Source organism: Uloborus diversus, chromosome 6, assembly GCF_026930045.1.
Source record: "Uloborus diversus isolate 005 chromosome 6, Udiv.v.3.1, whole genome shotgun sequence".
NCBI lineage: Eukaryota > Metazoa > Arthropoda > Arachnida > Araneae > Uloboridae > Uloborus > Uloborus diversus.
The window spans coordinates 104,508,292-104,529,140 of NC_072736.1; the positions used below are offsets into that span (position 1 = coordinate 104,508,292).

At 31.8% G+C, this 20,849-nt stretch overlaps 1 protein-coding gene across 1 annotated transcript in view; it reads left to right on the forward strand.

The window, feature by feature from the left end:
• The first annotated feature begins 763 nt into the window (after positions 1-763).
• Positions 764-20,849, forward strand: part of LOC129224904 (sushi, von Willebrand factor type A, EGF and pentraxin domain-containing protein 1-like) — a 149,274-nt gene continuing 129,188 nt past the window's right edge. Inside the window, exon 1 of the mRNA XM_054859450.1 lies at positions 764-854. Coding sequence (XP_054715425.1) covers positions 770-854 — 85 coding nt within the window. The 5' untranslated portion in view covers positions 764-769. The remainder of the gene's footprint in view (positions 855-20,849) is intronic.

Genomic DNA, 20,849 nt, shown 5'->3' on the forward strand with positions numbered 1-20,849 from the left:
AGAAAACTATACTAAAACAGTGCAACCGCATTTTAATTCAAAATTAACTGAAATTGAACGATAATATTTCCTGTGCATCATACGTAGAAAAACCTAATTCGTTAAACACACACTAGTTTTATTTATGCCTTTCGATATTAAAAAAACGCAATATCAAAGGAAACACATTAACCATTGTAAAAACAATAAATAAACTGTTTTTCATTTTCTCGAAAGAAATTTAAACTGCGCTGTCTTTTTGCTTCCTGTTTCTCTCTCGCGGTCCCAACCTTAATATTACGCACAACAGTTGGAGTGGCATACACTTTCTTTTCTCGCCTGCTTCTTTGAAGTCATCTCTACGTTTTCTCTGATTCTGTTTCCTCTCGCCGCTCCCCTATCAACACCATCAAATTCCATTCACTGATAAAAGAGAAAAATTCCCACAGAAAACACTGCGGCCGTCAAATCGAATCCACCCCCTCCTTTCGTTCTATGAAAAAATAAAGAGAGCATCAACAACATTTCCGTCCCCCCAACCCCGTTTTCACTATAATTCCTTGAAGCTTTTAATCTTCTTTTTTTTTTGTATTATTTTATTCCACAGCGCAAAGCTATCAGTATTTCCGCGCCCCTGTCCGCTAGGGGGTGCATGGGGCTGTTCCTACGCATAAAGATATATATGCTAGGGCGAAGGCTTTCCCCCTCAGTGTGAGAGAGGGCTGTGCGCCTGTTTAGATAGCTCGTATAGTCGAGGACTGGTATTTTGAGGCAAAGCCGAGTGTATCACATGGCTTCTCACAAGGATTTATTGAAGATCGTTCTTTTTGTCTTTACTTTGTGGCAACTGTTAAGTGCCGAAGAGGTAGTGACAGGTAAGACGTTTCTGGTCGATAGTTTATTATTCAATATCTGGTTAAGATATTGGGTAGTAAAATATATTTCAGTTTATTTTTCTTCTCAGTACGAACGGTTTTGTTGTGCGAGAAAATTATACATTCCGTATAATGTGTTGAAATAAATACAAGATTTCAGCATAAATTTATCATCGGAGAATATTTTTGCAAGGCAAAGGCCAATAACTGCAAAATTTTAATTAATTAATTATTATTATTATTATTATTATTATTATTATTATTATTATTTTTTTTTTGCATTTTTGTCATCTGTTGTAGGTTTAGTATATGCAGTAGTTGTACAAGCATGCTTATTTGGTTTCAGCTGAAAAAAAAAGAAATAGCGCAAAAAAAGTGTCAAATTCAACCGCTTCAATATTGTTAGTATGGAATACAATACGATTTTCTTTAAATATCTGAAACACGCATTTATGCCGATACTTCCTCTCACCTTCTCAAGCCGAAATCGCTGAATATTTTAAAAATGAATTCTCCAAAGATGCACGGCACTATTTCCTATTAATGTCGTTGACCAATCTGATTGTAAAATAAAATGTTTGTATCTTCTATGTGAAGAAACTCTTTATGTAAAAATTTCATTATTGTTCCTATTATAGAACAAAGTCATCACATGAGAAAAAACGGTTAGTAAAATAGGAATGTTTTACTAACATTTTGACAGCGTTTAACTACGTTTTTGACAAAATTACTATTTTGATACAGCAACAAAATGTATACTATTTGATTCATCCAATCTTTTAACCCTTCCCCTTTTTAGAATAAATGTATGCCATATCATGTTCGGAAAATAAATCTCTTTTCAAAAGTATTTTTCTCTATATGGTTAAAATATATCCCTCCAAATCTTATGATATATGTGCTTTAGAGATGCGCTGATAAGCAAACTGCCGATTAACCATTGATCGGCTTCTGATAATTGGCCTATTAATCGGCAGAGCTGATAATTGATCATAATGATTGTTTTTAATAGTACCAGCATCTCCATCTTTTTTTCTTTAATGATTTCGACTGTAAAAATAAGTCTTTTTGTGAGAGACTTTTTTTTTTCTCCATTTTCCAAATTTTCCGAAAATAATTTTAAAATGCCATCCAATGTCTTTGAACCGATTTTCATATTATTGCTAATAAAGTTGCATCATTTTAGAAGCACTTTTAATTTAAATTCATTTTTTAATTGTTAGTAACGATTTAATCCACGACTTTTATTTGTTATAAAAAATGTAAGGTTATCTAAAAACACTATGCTAAGGGAAAAAGTGACGAGACATGAAAAATGTTGCAACATTATATGTACATATGCATATGTAATCAAAATAGGAAAACGAAACAACATTACTTCAATCATCAGTTAGTAAAATAAATAATAATAAAGTGTGTGCATAATTTTTTAAAAGACCAAACGATATTTAATAATAATGAATTTTTGATGAACCAAACATTAATAATTAAAATAGTAAGTAAATATTAAGTTGAAAAAGTGTATGATGTAATCACATGTATGGTAGAAGAAACAAACTAACTGGAAAAAAAAATGTTGTGTCATTAAAAGTTGGGATTAGGGTATCATAACATAAACTTCGGAAATTATCTTGATTTACTTCTTACTAATAATCAAGCAGAAAGTCTCTCTGTCTGGATGTCTGAATGTCTGTGACGCGCATAGCGTCTATACCGTTCGGCCGATTTTCACGAAATTTGGCACAAAGTTAGTTTGTAGCATGGGGGTGTGCACCTCGAAACGATTTTTCGAAAATTCGACGTGGTTATTTTTCTATTTCAATTTTAAGAACAAAAATATCATAAGATAGACGAGTAAATTACGAAATTATCATAACGTGGAACCGTAACATGGGCACAAGCCAATTGGCGAGATACGAAATTATCATAACGTGCAACTGTAACATGGGTACAAGCCAATTGGCGAGAAAATTCACCATACATTATTTACGAAATTATCATAACGTGGAACCGTAACATGGCACAAGCCAATTGGCGAGATACGAAATTATCATAATGTGCAACCGTAACATGGGTGCAAGCCAACTGGCGAGAAAATTCATCATACATTACTTGTAAATATACAGGCAAACCAAGAGACCTTTTAATTTTTCTATTACGGCAAAACCGTGCGAGTATCACTAGTTCAGAAATAAAACAAACGCACTGGGAAGATTTTTCTTTGTGGTTGAGGAAAGTTAAGAGGTTGCATTGGAATGATATACACATTTGTTTATTTCTGTTATTTTTTTGTCTTTCAAAAGATGAATAGAAATAGCATTAATAACATAAAAAAAAAGGTTGCTGCAAGACGGGTGATACGAAAAAAGATGTGGACGAGGGCATTTATGTTGACTTTATATGGATACGGATTGAAAGTTTCTTCTATTTATTTCCAATATGTGGTTGAAGAGAGGGGAAGGATTATTTTCTAACTCATGTTTTTCGCAATGCAATTTAAAAGTCCTGGAATTGAGTTATTCATAACAGTGTCAATAGAATGTCAGCTGGAAGGGTTATTTTTCAATATATCATTCAGTTTAACGCACTTTCTAAACTATTTGTTTATTTTCACTCTGTACACTTTCATACTACGTGTTATAGTAATGTTTGCAGAAAATTCTTTTTATTTATTGTTAATAAATATATTCATTATAGTTTCTTGTTGAAAGTATACTCAAAAAAAAAAAAAAAAATAAATAAATAAATAAAAAAAAAATCCGCCGATTAATTGGCAAAATTTGACCGATTATGACAAATTTCTCGGAATTTCCGATTAATCGGCGCATCCCTACTATGCTTTACATTACTTAATCAAAATATATAATAGCTATTGTTCGTAACATTAGATAGTTAAGCGATATGAAGTTAACATGTCAAGTTTTTTTTTTTTTTTTTTAATTGAAACGAACTTCGTTGTGCATTTTGTCAGAAGTATAATAATTAGAATTTTAATAAAAACTTAAAAAAATATTGAACATTCAGTTAAGATGTTCCATGGTCTGTGAATGAAAAACCTTGTTATAAATTATCTTAACTAGATTTTCTTGGAAAAAAAAAGATTTGAGAGCCATAATGTTAAAAAAGGTAAAAAATTCAATAATGTGGGAACTAGTTACAAAAAATTGTGTTTGGAGAAAGAGGGGAAATAGAACAGTAAGTAAAGACGTTAATACGAAGGAAAAAAGGAATATCAAAACCTACTCTTCTGCCGTTAAATACCCCCCCCCCCCAAAAAAAAAAGAAAAACGTAATGCGACATGCTTTTAAAAAATTTTCTTGCATTTAGAAATTCAGACTTTTGTTTTGGTATTCGGACCGTGCGGGGAATTCCTGCATAAATTAGGTAATTTATGAAAAATTTCACTTGAAATTGGGATTATTAATTCTTTAAATCAATTTTTGAAAATATTATTCTTTTGTACGCGTCTGTGGAGCAGTAAATATTTTAATTTGCAACTTTCATTGCCCTTTTTAGTTGATCAATATTTAAAAAAAAGAAAAACCCTGTAACTTTTAGGAAGTTTTCCATCTAAAGAAAAAAATTGAAAATCAATTAACTACATTGTATACAAGCACACACATATAGAGATCATTACACTAACACGCACATACGGGAGGATGACCCAAAGTGGGTAGGAAGCCCAAAGCGGGTAGACCTTCGTATGCCCTACCCCCATGGTGTGTAAGCGGCGATGCATAGGTATGTCATGTTTATCTGAACACCCCCTAATTTTAATCAGTACCAGCGAAGCAGAAGTAAAGCGGCATGGCGCAACCAGGGTTTAAAAAAAAAAGATACATTTAAAAAAAAAATGTATTTTGTGATTAATCGAAGCCCAGCTTATTTTTTTGATTGTCAATAATATTACGTTATTCTGACACCATCCACCTACAAACTACGATAGTCATTTCGTTTGTTTCTTTTTTAAATTTAAGGTTATAATTATTGAAATAAAAAACGTGCCTTCGGACAAAGCGTGTTGGACAAAGCGGGCATAGGATTTAATCATATATTTAGTTCTAATCTCTTGACTCGTGTGCTGACTTAGATTTTCTATTTCAATAGGATAAGTATAACTTTAAAAAGTTATTTTTAAGAATGGCAATTTATTGGTCAATTAATTTATTAGTTATTTCTTGATGTTTTATAAACAAATGTGCTGACTTTAAATTGGATAAGTACAACTTTATCTATTTTTTTTATAATGACAGACAGTTAGTCAATTTTTTAAATCATTTATAACTTTATATTTGATTGGAAAATTTACCAAATCAGCATTAGTTAAGCTTTCCCGCATTGGGCTCCCTGGTAGGGCAAAGCGGATTTTTCAAATGTTTGTCAAGTTTAATAATAAATAAATATTGGGTTTGAAATAATACAAAAATCACTTTCTATTTTGAAGTTCAAGAACCCTGCTACAAACCAACACCGAGATTGTTGCGATAAAAATCGAAAACTATAATTTTCGAGCGTTCTTCGAAAACCTACCCGCTTTGGACCACCCTCTCCTATGGAAAACGCGGGTAAAGAAAAACAAATATTTTAATTCAATACTTAAGTTTCCCTTAGTGAGCTAAATGGAAATTTTCTTCCCTGATAGCGTATTTTGTGATAAGATTAAAGTACCTATTTAATTTTAGAATATGTCTTAATAGAGAGTTGCGTCCTTGAAAACTCTTCTTCATTATGAATGACAATTTTCGAGTCTTAAGAGCTGAGCATAATGGAAATTTTAATAGAACTTCTAAAAATAAACCTCAAACTCCCCAAGGGTTCACATTTAATAAGACTTCTGAAAATTTCTTTTGACAGTAATGCGGGAAGGAATGTTTGACTTTCTTTTGGGGAATAAATCTGTTGTTATCCGTTCTGGATAGGGAAATCTGACGGGTTTGAAAATTTATCCATTTGTGGAGGGTTTGACGAGGAAATAAAAACCAAGTAAAAACTATAATATTCAGAGATATTTTCGACGCAATGAAACATGCAAATACGCTTCAAAAGTTTTGTCAAAAGTATTTGCACTTTTTTATAAATACATATTTATTTTTTGATAAACTTGAGCATCGCAAAAGAAAGCAATTGGAATTGAAAAAAAAAAAATTACGTTTGAATGCTTTTTGTTATTTTTTAGAATCCAAAGTTTGAAACATTTGTAAGGTTAAAAAATTAAAATAATAGCATTTCTTCCTTGCCTGCCAGTCTTCAGTTTATTCTTAGAAAATTGTTTTTTGTTCTTATGAAGTTGATTGCTCTCATGGTCTTCATTGTTTTCTTCGCTGCTCTAAAATGAATTTTACACCTAAAAGTTAAAGTCAAAAAGTATTTTCGCGCCTCAAAAAAGAGAAAAAAAATTGAAATCCCCTGCAAAACTTTTGCTTTTATTTAAAAAAATATATCCATAACAGGCACCAGCATTTTAATTTTGCTTTATTTCTTTGGGAAGGTTTTGCAATGAATAAAGAAAACTTTTAACAACTAAATGGAATAGATGCAACATACTACGAACAGATGCTCTCTGATGGAAGGCCACAAATTTTGATCCATCACTGCAATTGTGTTTTATTTTTAAATTTTTTAAATTATGTTTTTAAATGATAACTAATGTCCCTCTTTATCAGTTGTGATTCAGGTGTAGTATGTGCGCATGCTCTGATCTTATCATTTGGTAAAATTTGGACTTTGGTTTGCCAAATTGAGATTTTCTCATCTCCCCAAAATTAGAGTTCAGTCCGACAACGAAATGAACAAATTTTGTTAGAGTTAGATATGACGAAGATGAGAAAACAATCTAATAGAAGGATGTCAGCTAATAAATTTATTATTACAATGTTGTTCTTGTTGTTGTCTTGTGCCAGCTAGGCTATCCTTTTTCTGTGCGCTGCTTTATTTTACCAACTGTACCGTAATTTGGTGCGAAATCCGACTTCCACAGTACACACATGCCATAAGGACCCGTTTATAGGGTAGGCAACCATTCATACCATAACAGCGCATCCACACAAAGCAAGGACAAGGGCAGGAGAGAGAAAGTACATCCATTCCCGAGTCGGGATTCGAACCCGGAACCACCTTATTATTATAATGGATGAAGATTATGTAATTTGGCATGATAACTTAATTTTTAAACTAAACTAGGGTGTATGGCAGCAATATGAAACACGTTTTAGCAAAAAGTAGACTTTTAAATGTACACAATTATTTCTTTGTATATTATAAATAAAGATACCAGGCAAAACACAATAGTGTCATTATAAGTATGACTCTTAAGACTGTCAAAAAACAACAATGAACATTATATTCAAAATGAATTAATAGCAGTGTGTATTGTTTCATGTGCAAATGTTAAATTGTTAATAATCATGAAAACCAGAGATATACAGATAGTTATCAAAATAATGGAAACACTCTGTGACAAGTGTGTTGGGAATCGCTACGCTGTCGTAAATGCTCTGTTAATAAAGGTACCTTCTGACTGTAATCACTTTCATTGGTGTATCCTGGCGGTGATTGAGTTCTGTGGTCACTTTTGCAGCTATTGTTCGCTTTTTAGACATTACAGTCCGCTTCAATGCCCGCCGGTTTCTTTTACTGAGCTTCTCTTTTCGTCTACTATTTGGCTTTGCCGAGCTTGTCTTACCGCGCTGTGTGTATACTGTCATGACTTTAGATGCTGTACTTCGAGAAACGCCAAAAAGTTGAGATGTTTCAATCACATTTGCTCCAGCTAGAGGCACTCCAACAATTTGGCTTCTTTTAAAATTTAAGAGGTCCGACATTTCAGGCGCTTGAAAAAAATCCAAGACATCCAGAACTTCAATTAAGCCACTATATACTACCAGAATATGTACAATGCTATTTACTGAAAAAACAGATATCTGGTTTTATTCCTTATTACTTACGAAGCTCATTCAAAAATGTCACTTTTATTGACAGGTGTTTCCTTTATTTTGATAACTAACTGTAGCTACAATGTTTTCAAGGCGATAAAACACTGCTTGACATTTTAGAGGAGTGAAATATACGAAAACAGTCAAGCTCACAATCATACTGAATTCCAAGTTTTTCATGCATAAAGTGAAAGATGGTGTGGAAAAAAGCGATGTGAAATATTTTGAATTGAAATATTTTTAATTTTAGACATTTTTTGGTTTATTAAAACATTAAAATATTCAAATGTAGTTTTTTTTTTTTTTCTTGCAATTTTCTAACATGCTAAATTTTATTTAAAATACAAAGCTATCAAAATCCTTTGAAAAGATTTTTAAGACATATTTCTGGTTTTTAATGTTTAAACTAAACTTGTATAAATGCTAAAATGAAATGAATGGTTTAACCTTCCACAAGCGATGTGTAACTTTACAGCAGTTATATGAGTTACGTTATTCTCTAGAAGTGGATTCATCTATGCTGTCACTGATTTTATGGAGTAAGATTACACAAATATGTTTAGTGCATATTTGTTTCCACTGTTTAAAAACTACTTTTCGTTTCTACAGAATGTGCACATTCGTAACCACGAAGCATTACTTGAGAGTAACGCTTTTCGACAATTGTTTTTAGAACAATTACTTAAAAAAGCATTAGTTTGTTAAGTGTATTCATACAGTAAATTCTTCAAAGCTTTTCGATGCGTTAGTTACATCAAAAAGGCGGGAAAATGTTTTCAATCAAGGCGTTAAAAAGAAAAAAAAAAACCTGGCATTTTTCTTTTCAGTTTGTAATTTTTTTTCCATAGAGAACTAAAAGTAGGTATTAAAAAAAGGATGGAGCGAAAGTAAATTAGAAGGATACGATCCTGTGATTTCAAAATGAAACTTATTTTTATTATTATTTTATATATTTTAAAAAATTGTAGATGATTATTCGTTTTTCAAAAAAATATTTATATTAAATGTTTTTTTCTTACTACCGAAAACTGATAATTTTTTTTCACAAAAAGCACTTAGATAGTAAATACTGTCAATGCATATCAAAGACGTTTGTTTCAATAATGCCTGAATGCCACCGAATTTGAAGATTAACGGTAGAATTAGTTTATTACAGTATTGCTTTATAAAATTTATGCTTTTAAAATATACTTGATGATCCTTTTTTTTTCGTAGCTTGAGCCAATGAGGTGTTTTTCTTTTTTTTTTTTGTAGAAATGGCAAAGACCCTCAATTATAGACTATAGAGAAAAAAAATAGAGGGAAAAAAATGTGCTGATAGTTTTTATTCATTTACTAGAAAATCGCCCGTCAAGATATGACGGGTGAAAATTGCATCTTCATTTAAACGAAGCAATTGCCTGTTTGGTGCTATTTCGACAGTTGAAATTTTAACCTTAACTCCATTGAATTAACCCTAAACTCCAGTAGATAGCGTTCACTGTTGACCACTGTTTCTGTTTCTTCATCCCCATGAAGTGAAACAATCTTAAGCAGCAAAACTGTAAAGTCACCGAACCTAGTTCAGTCTTGTTACAATAAAGCATTTCCCTGCATTTTAAACGTTACCAACATGCTATCAAATTATCATGCCGGCGCGCGAATTTCATTGTTAATGATATTAGGGGCATTACTCGATCATTGGCTGTTTTATACATGAGAATGGAGCAAAACGAAGAAAGAGATAACGTTAAAGCTTTTAGTGCTCAGCGCAAGCTGGTAATCTATGTGAACAGAAAACAATATTTGAAATAAATGGCATTGGGTTGCCTTTTTGTAGACAAACCGGCTACTTCATTTTTAGAATATTTCAAAATGCTTCGGAACATAAGTCCGTTTCAAAACGAGGGTTTCTTTCTTGTGTTAAAGAAAAAACAGAACACGTGTTTGGCATGCGGCCCTAATGTGAAATGAGACTATTTGGCGCAACCATTTCGGCACGGAGACTCTGTTCGATATGGCCTTTCGGTTTTGGCGAAAACCGCTTCGGAGATATGAAAATCTTTTTGTTTTGATAATGGTGGTTCTTTAAGTCATTAAATAAAATGTTCATAATTATTTTTCGTAAGTTTTGATTTCTTTATGCATGAACAAAACCCTATTTTGTATTATTTGTTAAAGAGATTTAAACTAAACAGAATTTTGTGGAAATGCAACACCCTACTCCACTATCTTAAAGTTGGTAGGTGATCTACGCAAAGTGTAAGAAGGAAAGGATGCTCATTTTTAAAAGAAAATGTCACTTGATGATGAATCAATTATTGAGCAATACTAAAATATATTCATGTTTACTCCGTAAAAAAAACCTCTCAAAGCCTAAAAAAGTTACTGATGCAGGCACAAGAGTAAAAAAAAAAAAAAAAAAAAAGAACTATTCTTCAGTTTGATTTGCCGTCTGCAACCCATTTTCTGAGAGGCATTGCTCACAATTATCAGATAACTAACTAAATTAAAAATGTAATTCATGAGGTAAGAAATAAAACTTTTTTAACAACTAGTACTAATGTATCCGTGTTCGTACTCCGTTCATATATTTTTTAAATGGATACGTGCATTGTATGATGTAAAGTTTTAAGCTTAATGTCAAGGAAGCAAATGGCGATGTGCCTCCTGGATAATTTCTTTCTTCAACCGAGATAAAAATGGTTTTAATAAGTTTCTAGGGGGTCAAACCCTCGTATCACCACCCCCTTAATGCTTATAGAAATATTTATCTCACTCAAAAAGCTCAAAATGCAAATATGCGGCGCTGAGGGCTGTGACTAATGAGCCAGGGCCGAAACAGTCGGAGCCGAATCGGCTGCTTATTGAATCGTTTCGAACTGAATCGTTACTGTGTACAATATAGCATATTTTTATTTTGTAGAATAAAGAGTAGAAAACTTGTTTCATACCTTCACCAGGAGAATAAAGCACTTGACTTTTTTTTTTTTTTTTTTTTTTTTAAGAAATCAAATATGCTTAAACATTTGAATTGGTCCAGCAAACCGAAAAAAATTTAAATTATCCTTAACGACTGTAACGATGATTAACTCGGAAAAGTACGACATGCATTTGACACTTTTTTTAAATAGAAGACTTTAAATATTGAATATCACTCCGTGATTTGCTTGCCTAACACTTCCTATTCCTATTCAGAGTCACAACTGACTTCAACTGTATTTATGTCGAAGACTGCATACTAAGTGCCTTGCCTTCATTATTTTATATACCGATAGATGGCAGCACCATAACCGGATCGAACAGTTAATGAGAATTTAGAACTAGTCCAAGAGCTAATAGCTACCTGGTGCTAGCACCCCCAGAGGTATCGTTTCACTTGGAGGACATTGAGAGCACGAGCATATTTAACGTCGCCCAGTCCCCTTTAACGACGACGGTGGGTCTTCGACCAGCGAGGATCGAACCCGAGACCCTCCGGCCCCAAATCCAATGCCTTACCGATCAGGCTACCACGGCCCCTGCCTAACACTTAGGCTTCCTATTTTGCATGCGTTTAGTCTCCATAAACGAATACTAATCCTGAAATTTATGACATTTCTATGGATTTCGCAATTAAGGCTTGTATTTGACAAACTCCAAAGTGACTACTTATATTTTAGACTTTAAATTTGGACAAATGAGTTCGTTAAGATATCACTATTAGCAAAAGAAATAATTGAAATCAAGACTTATTTTTGTTTATTTTTTCCCCTTTAAAACAATAGCAGTCTTTTTTATTTTCTCTCAACCATACGTCCTTTTACAAATCACAGAAAACCGTGGTGGCCTGACCGGTAAGGCATCGGGCTTGTGACCGGAGTGTCTTGGGCTAGATCCTGACCGGGCGAAGATCCACCGTCTTCATTAAGGGTGACTAAGGACGTTAAATATGCTCGAGGTCCCAAAGTCCTCCAAGTGAATCGATACCTCTTGGGGTGCTGAACCAAGAGCTGTTCGGCTTCTGGTTAGGTTATGGTTAATCGAAATGTTGATAGAGGGTGCTGCCATCTATCGTATACCGTCTGTGCCTAAACAGTTTCCAACTGAATTGGTGCTCGATAAACTAAAGCGGTGAATCGAGAAGCATCGCTACTCGGGCTCGGGTATATGAGTGGTATAATCAATAACAACAAATCACAGATAATATTTGTATGCTTCAAAATAGTTCCAAGTTAGAAATAATTCATTTTAGCACAACTATTTTATTTTTTGGGAAACTCTGCATATATAGTTTAAACCGAAAATTTCCAACATCCTTAATATTTTGCACACATATAGCTTAGCAAGTGCCACTAATTAAGCTTATTATAATGCAAATGAAGTTATAGTAGCGAAAATTAAAGCACTAAGATTATAATCAGCAAAAGTAAATAAAAAATAAATATAGAAAAAATACTGACGAAATATTAAAAACAAAAAAAATTCTTATTTTCCAAATTTCTGAAAGCAGAAAAAAAAAATCATAAGTAAATAACTTGCTCTAACACATCTAATATATTCATTACTGATAAGGTTCATACTAAATGCAAGTCCCTGTTTTTCAATTACGTGTTTGAAAGAAAAATAATTGCCAGTCTTCTAATTATAACTAGACAGATACAAAAAAAAATAGCTTAAGAGACATTTATTCTTCACTAACTTAATTCGAAGGAACAGTGAAAGAAAACTTAAAACAATCCATTTTCATTGAAAATACCATTTAATTTGCTTTGATTACCTATTTTTATTTTTGAAAATCAAATTTAATCCCCACTTTAGCTGATTGCAGTGTAATTAAATCAGTAAGAAGCCAATAGATGCAAAAGTAACAAGAATACGAAACGTGAATAGATATAAAATATTTTTAGAAAATATGTGTAAAAAATGTATGCATATAAACATGGCTTAAATTCGCTACTTTTTCCTACAATTAAACAAAGTTTTCAGTTTCTTTCAAGTTTTAAATTTAAAAACTAGTAATTCAAAACTAACGCAGTTTTTTTTTTGCCTTCACACACACACATTTGCTTGTTTTAAACTCTATTGTAAAAAAGTAAAGTACAGTAAAACCTGTAAAGTTGACCACCCTTGTAAGTTGACCACCTGTCTATGTTGACCGCTTTTGTCAGGAACGGAACTAGCCCTATCTCATATAATAAAGGAAAACCTCTGTAACTTGACCACCTCTCTATCTTGACCACCTGTCTACCTTGACCACTAATGTACGCCAAATTTGGTCTGGAGTATTGTAAAAAACCCTTTGTAAGTTGACCACTTGGTTTATTTTTTAAAACTTTCTTCAGAATATTACTTTATTTTATTATTTATTTATTTATAATAGTAATAATAATAATATCTTTTTTTTTTTTTTGGATAGCTTTCAAAAAAAAAAAAAAAAAAAGCTTTGAAACATACTATAGCATTTTACGAACTTAACAGCAGCATAAAGCTTATGCTGCTGTTTATTCTCCAAACTTATTTCTCATTTGTTGTTCTATTTGAGACAGCTTTTTGTACTCTGTTCAATGAAAATAGTTGTCAGTAGAAAAGTTCAAAGTCCTTTCTTTCAGTTGCAATATGTTGTGGCAACACAGGAATTCTGCTAAAAAGAGCAGTCCCGGATCTATACATTTTGGGCCCACTGCAACAAAATATGTAGGGCCTCTCCCTAGTGGCGAGCAGTGTCTATTTGAAAAACGAATAAGCCTTAGTGCTAGTTTTTTTTTTCCTATTTTTTCATCAATTTCTAGGGCCGTTAGCCCCATTAAGTACGCGGGCCCCTCGCACTGCGGGTACGCAGATCTGGGCCAGCTAATGAGGAATGAGTAAAGTTACATGTTTCTGGTGCAAGGGATTAAGAGATAGGACATTTTAATTTTGCCTTTATGAACTGGGAGAGTCGAGCTTGTTGCTCTTCGTGCTATAAGTTTTACATAAAAAGGCTTCAAAAAGAAAGTTAGTGGAGCTTGAGATTAATAAAAAAGTATGAAATATTAAAAGTAATTGAAAATGGAGAAAGCCAGAGAAAAATAGCTGGCATATATGGAATTTCTAAAACTAAAGTGTCTAATATAGTTCAAAACAAGTTGAAAATAACAAAAGTATTAGAATAGCATTTTTAATTATTGTTCCACTTTCAATAATGTTAAAAAATAAAAGTGGAGCTGAACAGAAAGAGTAAGGGTGAATTCCTCAAAAAATGAATACATGGTGCAAGAAATGACAAAAAAAAAAAAAAAAAACATTACCGCCCTTTATAAGTTGACCACCTGTCTAAGTTGACCGCCAAAGTACTGCACCGCGAGTGGTCAACTTACACAGGTTTCACTGTATATATAATTGCGCATTTTAAACTCTACTGCAAGAGAAAACTGAAATACTATGCCAAGCATTGGTTTCTGAAAGAAAAGGTTCAAACTTTATCGCAAATTTCTGGCTTTGACCACTTTTTACATGCATAACGTAAGTTTTAGATACCGTTTGTTGCATCAAAAATCATACTTTGAGCAGTAAAGTGTTTTGGAAAAAAAAGTTAAGGAAATGGCGGATACCTACCATAACAAACATTTGCAATGGTAAAACAGTTACAAGGATCTAATTCAACTCCTAGTGTCACAGATAAATGTAAAAACTGTCAAAACACCTTTAACACTCACTAATCATTAAATCGGACGTCATTTTATTTGTGCAAAACTGTAGCATATCCATCTGCTTCCTTCCCTCAAAAAAAGAGAGAGAGAGAGAGAGAGAGACAAGACTTTTCGTGAAAAGGTATTATCGACAGTTTCAGCTGTTTCTGCTGGTTTATCTAAGCATAACAATAGGCCAGTTAAAGTACACTTCGTTTTATGAAAGGTATTCATTTTCAGTACTTCGAACTGCTATCTTTATTTACAATAGTTTTTTACTTAGTAGTATAAATTACACAACTGCTACCGGCGATCAACACATTCAACAAAAAAGAAAGAAAAAAAAAGAGTAAATAAAACTGCTTAATTTGTAATTTATTAATATATTAATAATAGATTTTACTTCTCTTTGTAGAAACTTTAACATAAAGTCAATACGGATCTTCCAGATCAGAAGAACCATTCTTTTTTTTGATCAAACTACTTAAAATAATAACCGCTATAGTAAAAATTTTCATTCGATCATTTTACATCCAAAGGTCGCATTTTCTTTAATGAAAAAAAAAAGTCCCTTGAATTCCACAAACACATTTTAGCAACTTCTTGCATTTCTGTGGATTAATTACGCCGCATTTATTACGCTAGATATTTCTAGATTTGTATGATGAGCAAAGTCACGCAAAGACATTGCAGAAGAAACAATTAAAAATTTCACCATGAATTTCTTTTAAAAATATAAGCTACTAAGACGGATCTGTAAAAAAGTAAAAGAGCATCAAACGCCTCCTACAATTTGTTTCATAATTATCTTTTATTATTAATATTATCATAGTGTTCGGTTCTTTAAATTTTTATGCATCGTAGTTGCATATTTTTTGTTTATTTTAGCGTAGGAACCATCCATGACACCAATTTGATAGTATACCGGCAATTTAACCAACCATTTTTTTTAAAGTATACACATTTAATGCAGGGTAAATAAGTTAAAAGTTGAGCTTTTACATTAATACAATAAACAGATACCAGTTAACGTTTTCGTCCCGAAGATTACTGCAACAATTTTACTTGTACAAGACATATTTCATGTGACGACAAATATAAATTACAAGCAAGATCATCTTAGTTAAACGTAGATGCCCTATCGCAAGCACATGGCCGTAAACATTTTTCATGCACGTGAAAACCAGAAAGAAGATTTTAAGTCAATAGCACCGAAGAAAAAATTTGAGTCTACATAAATGAAACGGAAACTTTGTGTTGGTTCAAATGAAAAGGTCCAGAAATACGAAATTTTTCGCACTTAAAGCAGATTCTGATGCACCTCGAAGCGTTTTCAACTTTTTTTTGTTCCAAAATTTAATGTTTTTCTTGATACTTACAATTTTCAGCAAAAACAAAAAGCACAAAATGTGAAAAAATAACAATATTGCTTCCAAGTACCATTAGAAAGCCCGTAAAAAAATCCCCAATTGAGACTTTTTTCGTCAGGCCCAAACTCAAAGCATTAAAGTTACCTAGAAAAAAAAACGAAAAAGAATCACGTAATATCCGGTGCAACAGAAAAAAATGAGTGCAATCACCACCCCAAGATATTTATTTGTTTTACACACGTATAAAAAGTATTGCACACTATAGGAAAAAAAGTCCAGTTAAATTGGTGAATAATATATAAATAGCAAAAAAAACAAATTTTACACTTAAAATATTAAACATCTCGACTGAAAATTATAAAATGACATGTTGAAAAGATCTAAATAGCGACAATAGTTGTAAAAGAAGTTTGTAAAATTAAAAAAGACAAAAATTATCAGCACAGTTAAATTTTTTAAAAATGTTTTTTAACAATGAATGAGACTCCAAAGAGTCCTATTTGGGACATCAAATTAGATCAAATTAACAATATTGGAGTAGTCAATTAAATTATTAAAAATTTTATAGGAAAATTATGTATGCATTCATGCCTCCATTTGAGCAATTTCTATTTTAAACTATCATCCTATTTTTTCCTATGTGAACTTACAAAAATACCAATGTTTAATGCTTACTAAAAACAGTTTTTTTTCCACAAAAACCGTGTATGAAAGGAAATGTAAAAAGTAAAAGTAAATTGTTAAAATATTTCCTATGTTAGAAATGTATCGTATTAAAATCAAAGTATAATATTTAAACATTAAATAGTTAAGAATCTTAATAGATAGCTATTGTATGCTTTTTGTTAACAGTTGAATAATTTCTAAGTTTAACTTTTCCAATAGTGCTGCAAAATTGTTGTTAAATTTAGAGACTTAGTTCTTTTTTTAATTCGTAGAATGTACAAAAGTCGGTAATATGGAACTCTAAGGGGAAAAAAATAGAAAGTCTACATAAATAAAACAAAGAATACGTGTATATATAGATATGTGTGTGTATGTATGTTCCGTACACAGATCCAGTTTACGTTGGATCTGGACCGAATTTGGCAGGGGGGTACTTAAGCACCCGAGAAGGAACGTAGTGGGGGTTTTCGAACGCCAAAAAAGAACCGAATCGTTTCAATTTTAATTTTTGGACCCGAAAATGGCATTTAGTGGCTCTTTCTAACCGAATAATTATCCTACCAGTTCGATTTTAACGCCATTTGAATGCCCGCGAAAATACCCTTAGAGTTCATCCACTTCCTTCAAATTTCGAAAAAAAAAAAAAAAAAAGGTGTAAAATCACCGGGAAAAATTTGAAAGCACTTTTAAACCTAATGTAACTACTATATTTTCATATCGGAAAACTATCGTTTGCGCTATCTCATTTTAAATTAGCGTTTAGAAGGTTGTCACTTCATTTTTTCTCGGCTGTGACTAAATAAAATTTTGTTATTGTTTTAAGGTGAAAATTTCCCCTTTTCATTATTAATTGGAGATTAAATTTTTTTTTAAGGATTTTAGTTGTATTTATGAAGTGTTGCGTTTAAATTATTCGAGAAATTTGACTTGCCGTTTTCTTTCTTTAAGAATAATTATTTTAAGGGGAAATTTTATAGGATTTTTTGTTCTCTAATCTAATTGAAGCCCGATTGTTGAACATGCGTCACTTGACATAACTTTTATTTTCGAGGTAGACCGTGCAAAGCCGGGCAAAGCAGCAAGTAAATTAATATTTTATTAGCTTCAGAAGATGATCCGATTAGGCATTTTCGATCGTGACATTGAAGCCGAAATAGAAAATCGTCAAGTACCGTAGAAGAGTTTTGATTTTTTGCAGCTTAGTTCACCAAGACTTCGTTTTGCCTACATTTTACTTATTTTCCTGTTTTTTGAAAGTAGGGTTTCCATTTAGATTTTTTCAAAAATTCTTTCTAAGCTGCCTGTTTTTCTCAAATTTTCAAATAGCATACGAAACTTTTTTCAGAAAAAAAAATATTGCCTTTGAGATTGAAGTAGTTTTTTTTTTCCTGCATTTCTTAACGTTTTCGCCGAAATGTTATGCGTTGAAAAGCTAAGTATAAAATTTAAACTGTACACATAAAAAGTAAAAAAAAAAAAAGATATTCATCTGTTATAAATTAGATACATCTGTGCAAATATGTTTTTTTAATATTCATATGACGGTATAAAAAGTCTCCTTTCAATAATGAAAAGAAAAAAATCACTTAAAACGTTTCTCGTTCAAATTTTATTTTTACTTTAAATTCTATATATATGTATTGATTTTTTTTTAATTTTATTTTTGGGATAAAATCTTGTTTTTTAGGAAACAACTTATACATATTCATTTTAAAAACAAACAACAAGCATAAAAATTTGAAACAAATTTATTTTTATGCATTTATTTTAATACACATAGAAAAGAGTATCACAAATTAAAAAAATTGAGCAACGTAGATATCTACCACGAGACTTCGGTTGACACGAGTTGAACAAAAATAAGTGAGTACAAGTAGAAGTACGTATATGCAGACTGATTTTGAGTAAAATTAAATTAGAAGAAAAATACAAGGTTGTTGCGCGCATAACTCTAAGCAAATTGCCCTTCATTACAAGATATAAAAACGAACTTGCATATAGAAATCTTTATAACAGTATTTACATAGTTTATAGTCATTATGACTGCAATAACTATTAAAACTAACCAATATGGTAATTCTATATTAGGGATCAATATGCAATGCAAAAATAACAATGCTACTTTTCAAGAGCTCTACAAAAATCAACAAATCAAATCAATCATCAAACCTTATCACTCTACTGTTTGTTCTTGAACTCCGCGACTGGCAGCTGCGAACGGTTCCAATTGAAAATTGGGGGATGGTTTAAGGAAGCGCACTTCCCGATGCATTCAGTTTTTGCTTGCTCGTTATTTCCTTCTTGCTATCTCTCCTGTTTTAATAAAATCAGAGGAGACCTGACGCACGCGCAAATTCGAGTAAGGTTTCGCGTTAAAATATCGGACAGTAATGAACTAAAAGGGAGTCCAGCTGTCTTGTAAACAAAAGAGAGCTTATGTTTTTATTCCATGCATTGAGTTGCTTTACGAAGTCTAGCACACTATTTTTTTTTTTTTTTTAAATAGTTGCCACTGATGCTCTTTACCTGGACCTGAACTCGTGGCCTGTTGTTTAAGCTCGATTAACATATATTTAAAGGGATTTGGTTCCTTTAGCCTAACTTTTTGTGTTCAAATATTTTTACTTATGTCTTGTCTATATTTATTAAAGTTTATCAATGAGAAAAAGTTTTAGCATAAAAAAGAAATTTAATTTCACAAAGAATTTAAAATGATTATTTTTCGTTTTAAAGTAAGACTTTAGAAGTCCTACACGAGTTTTTCAATCAATATTTTGATACTAAAACGTATTGCTAAATACATAACTCCATAGTTTTAGGGATAGTGTTGCTATTAATGAGTCAGAATGAAATAAAATAATCATAATACTAAGTATAAATGAATGGAAAAACTGAGGGGGCAAAGAATACTTAATGTTACCTTTTTACATTCAAGCAAGGAGTTCCGTCCAAATATAAACGAGCCTATTTTCCCGTATACCAGCGTCGACTTTCTAGTATATAATCTATATTCTCTAAATTACTGCAAATTACGTCAAATATGCTTTTTAATCATTTTATGCTGATTTATAGAAACAAAGTATGCCTCAAAATATTCATCTAAAGAAATAGATACGTAAAACATAAATAAACGAGTTGATAAAATAGTAAGACCTTTTAAACAAAGCAGCTAATATATTATATATATATAATTTAAAAAATCTTTTAATCGCTTTCAAAAAGAAAATAAAAGAAAAAAATAGCTCATTAAAAAAACACATTATTTTAAAAAATCGTTTGTTTTTTCCCCCCTTTTGCCAAAAAAGAAAATAATAAAATGAATAGATGTACAGGATTGTTATAAAATAAGTATCTCTATTTGGAGCAGTCTATGGCTTGAAGGAATCATCCGATTGCAACCAAAATTGGAACACTTACTAATATTGAAGGGGGAAGAAGGATGGTGCAATAATAAAAAAATGGTTGTTGCAATTACTGATAGGTAGCGCTGCAGCCTTTAAAAGAGATCGTTGACATGACAATGCAAACACTGTAGTAATCATGAGAAAATTAAAGAAGCAGTCATTTATTTCTTCCCGTAACGAGGCACGTGATGCCTCTTAGTTTGCCAGATCGCGCTTTGATTTTAAAACTATTCACACACGTTGGGACTTTAAAGAACATCTTGGGAACATGGTGTTCGTCAACTGCAGCAAAGGCGGTGTCTTTCCGAAAATGTTTTGTTACAAGATGGCGCCTAACTCCGTATTGAGCGAGCAGTAAAAAATTTCCTACGGCAACATTTCGCAGATGATAGGGTAATAAGCAGGTATTTTCAAATTGCGTGGTCTGCTCAGTCCCCTGATCTGACTCCATGTAATTTTTGGCTTCGGAGGTTCTTAAAGGCTAATGTGTACCGTAGAGGTGTCACATATCTCAGTGAGCTAAAAGATAACATTACGCAAAATTTGCAAAACATCACTTCAGATGCCTTGCATTCCGGAATTGAAAACTTTGCAGACTACTTGTAATGTGTCCTCCAGCTCAATGGTCAAGTCGTGGAACCTGAACTTAACACAGTACCTTTCAAACATTTTTTTTTTAATTTAAGTAAATTTTATATTTCTTTGAAGCGATAACATGAATACTTATTTATTAATCAATAATTTATTTTCAAAATTTAAAAATATTGCCTACTTAAAAAAAAAAAAAAACTAAAAAAATTGAGGAAAATTTCAATTTTTTGAAATCCCTAAGGTTTTTTTATTTTTGCACTAATTTAAAAAAAAGTTTTTTGCTAAACGATCACTATAATCATCTCTAAAAATCTGTGCATTCATTTGCTTATGAGTTTATTAGAAATTTTTCTGTGATTAATTATGTAAAAAATCAAAGTTTTTTTTTAAAATGGTTTTTAA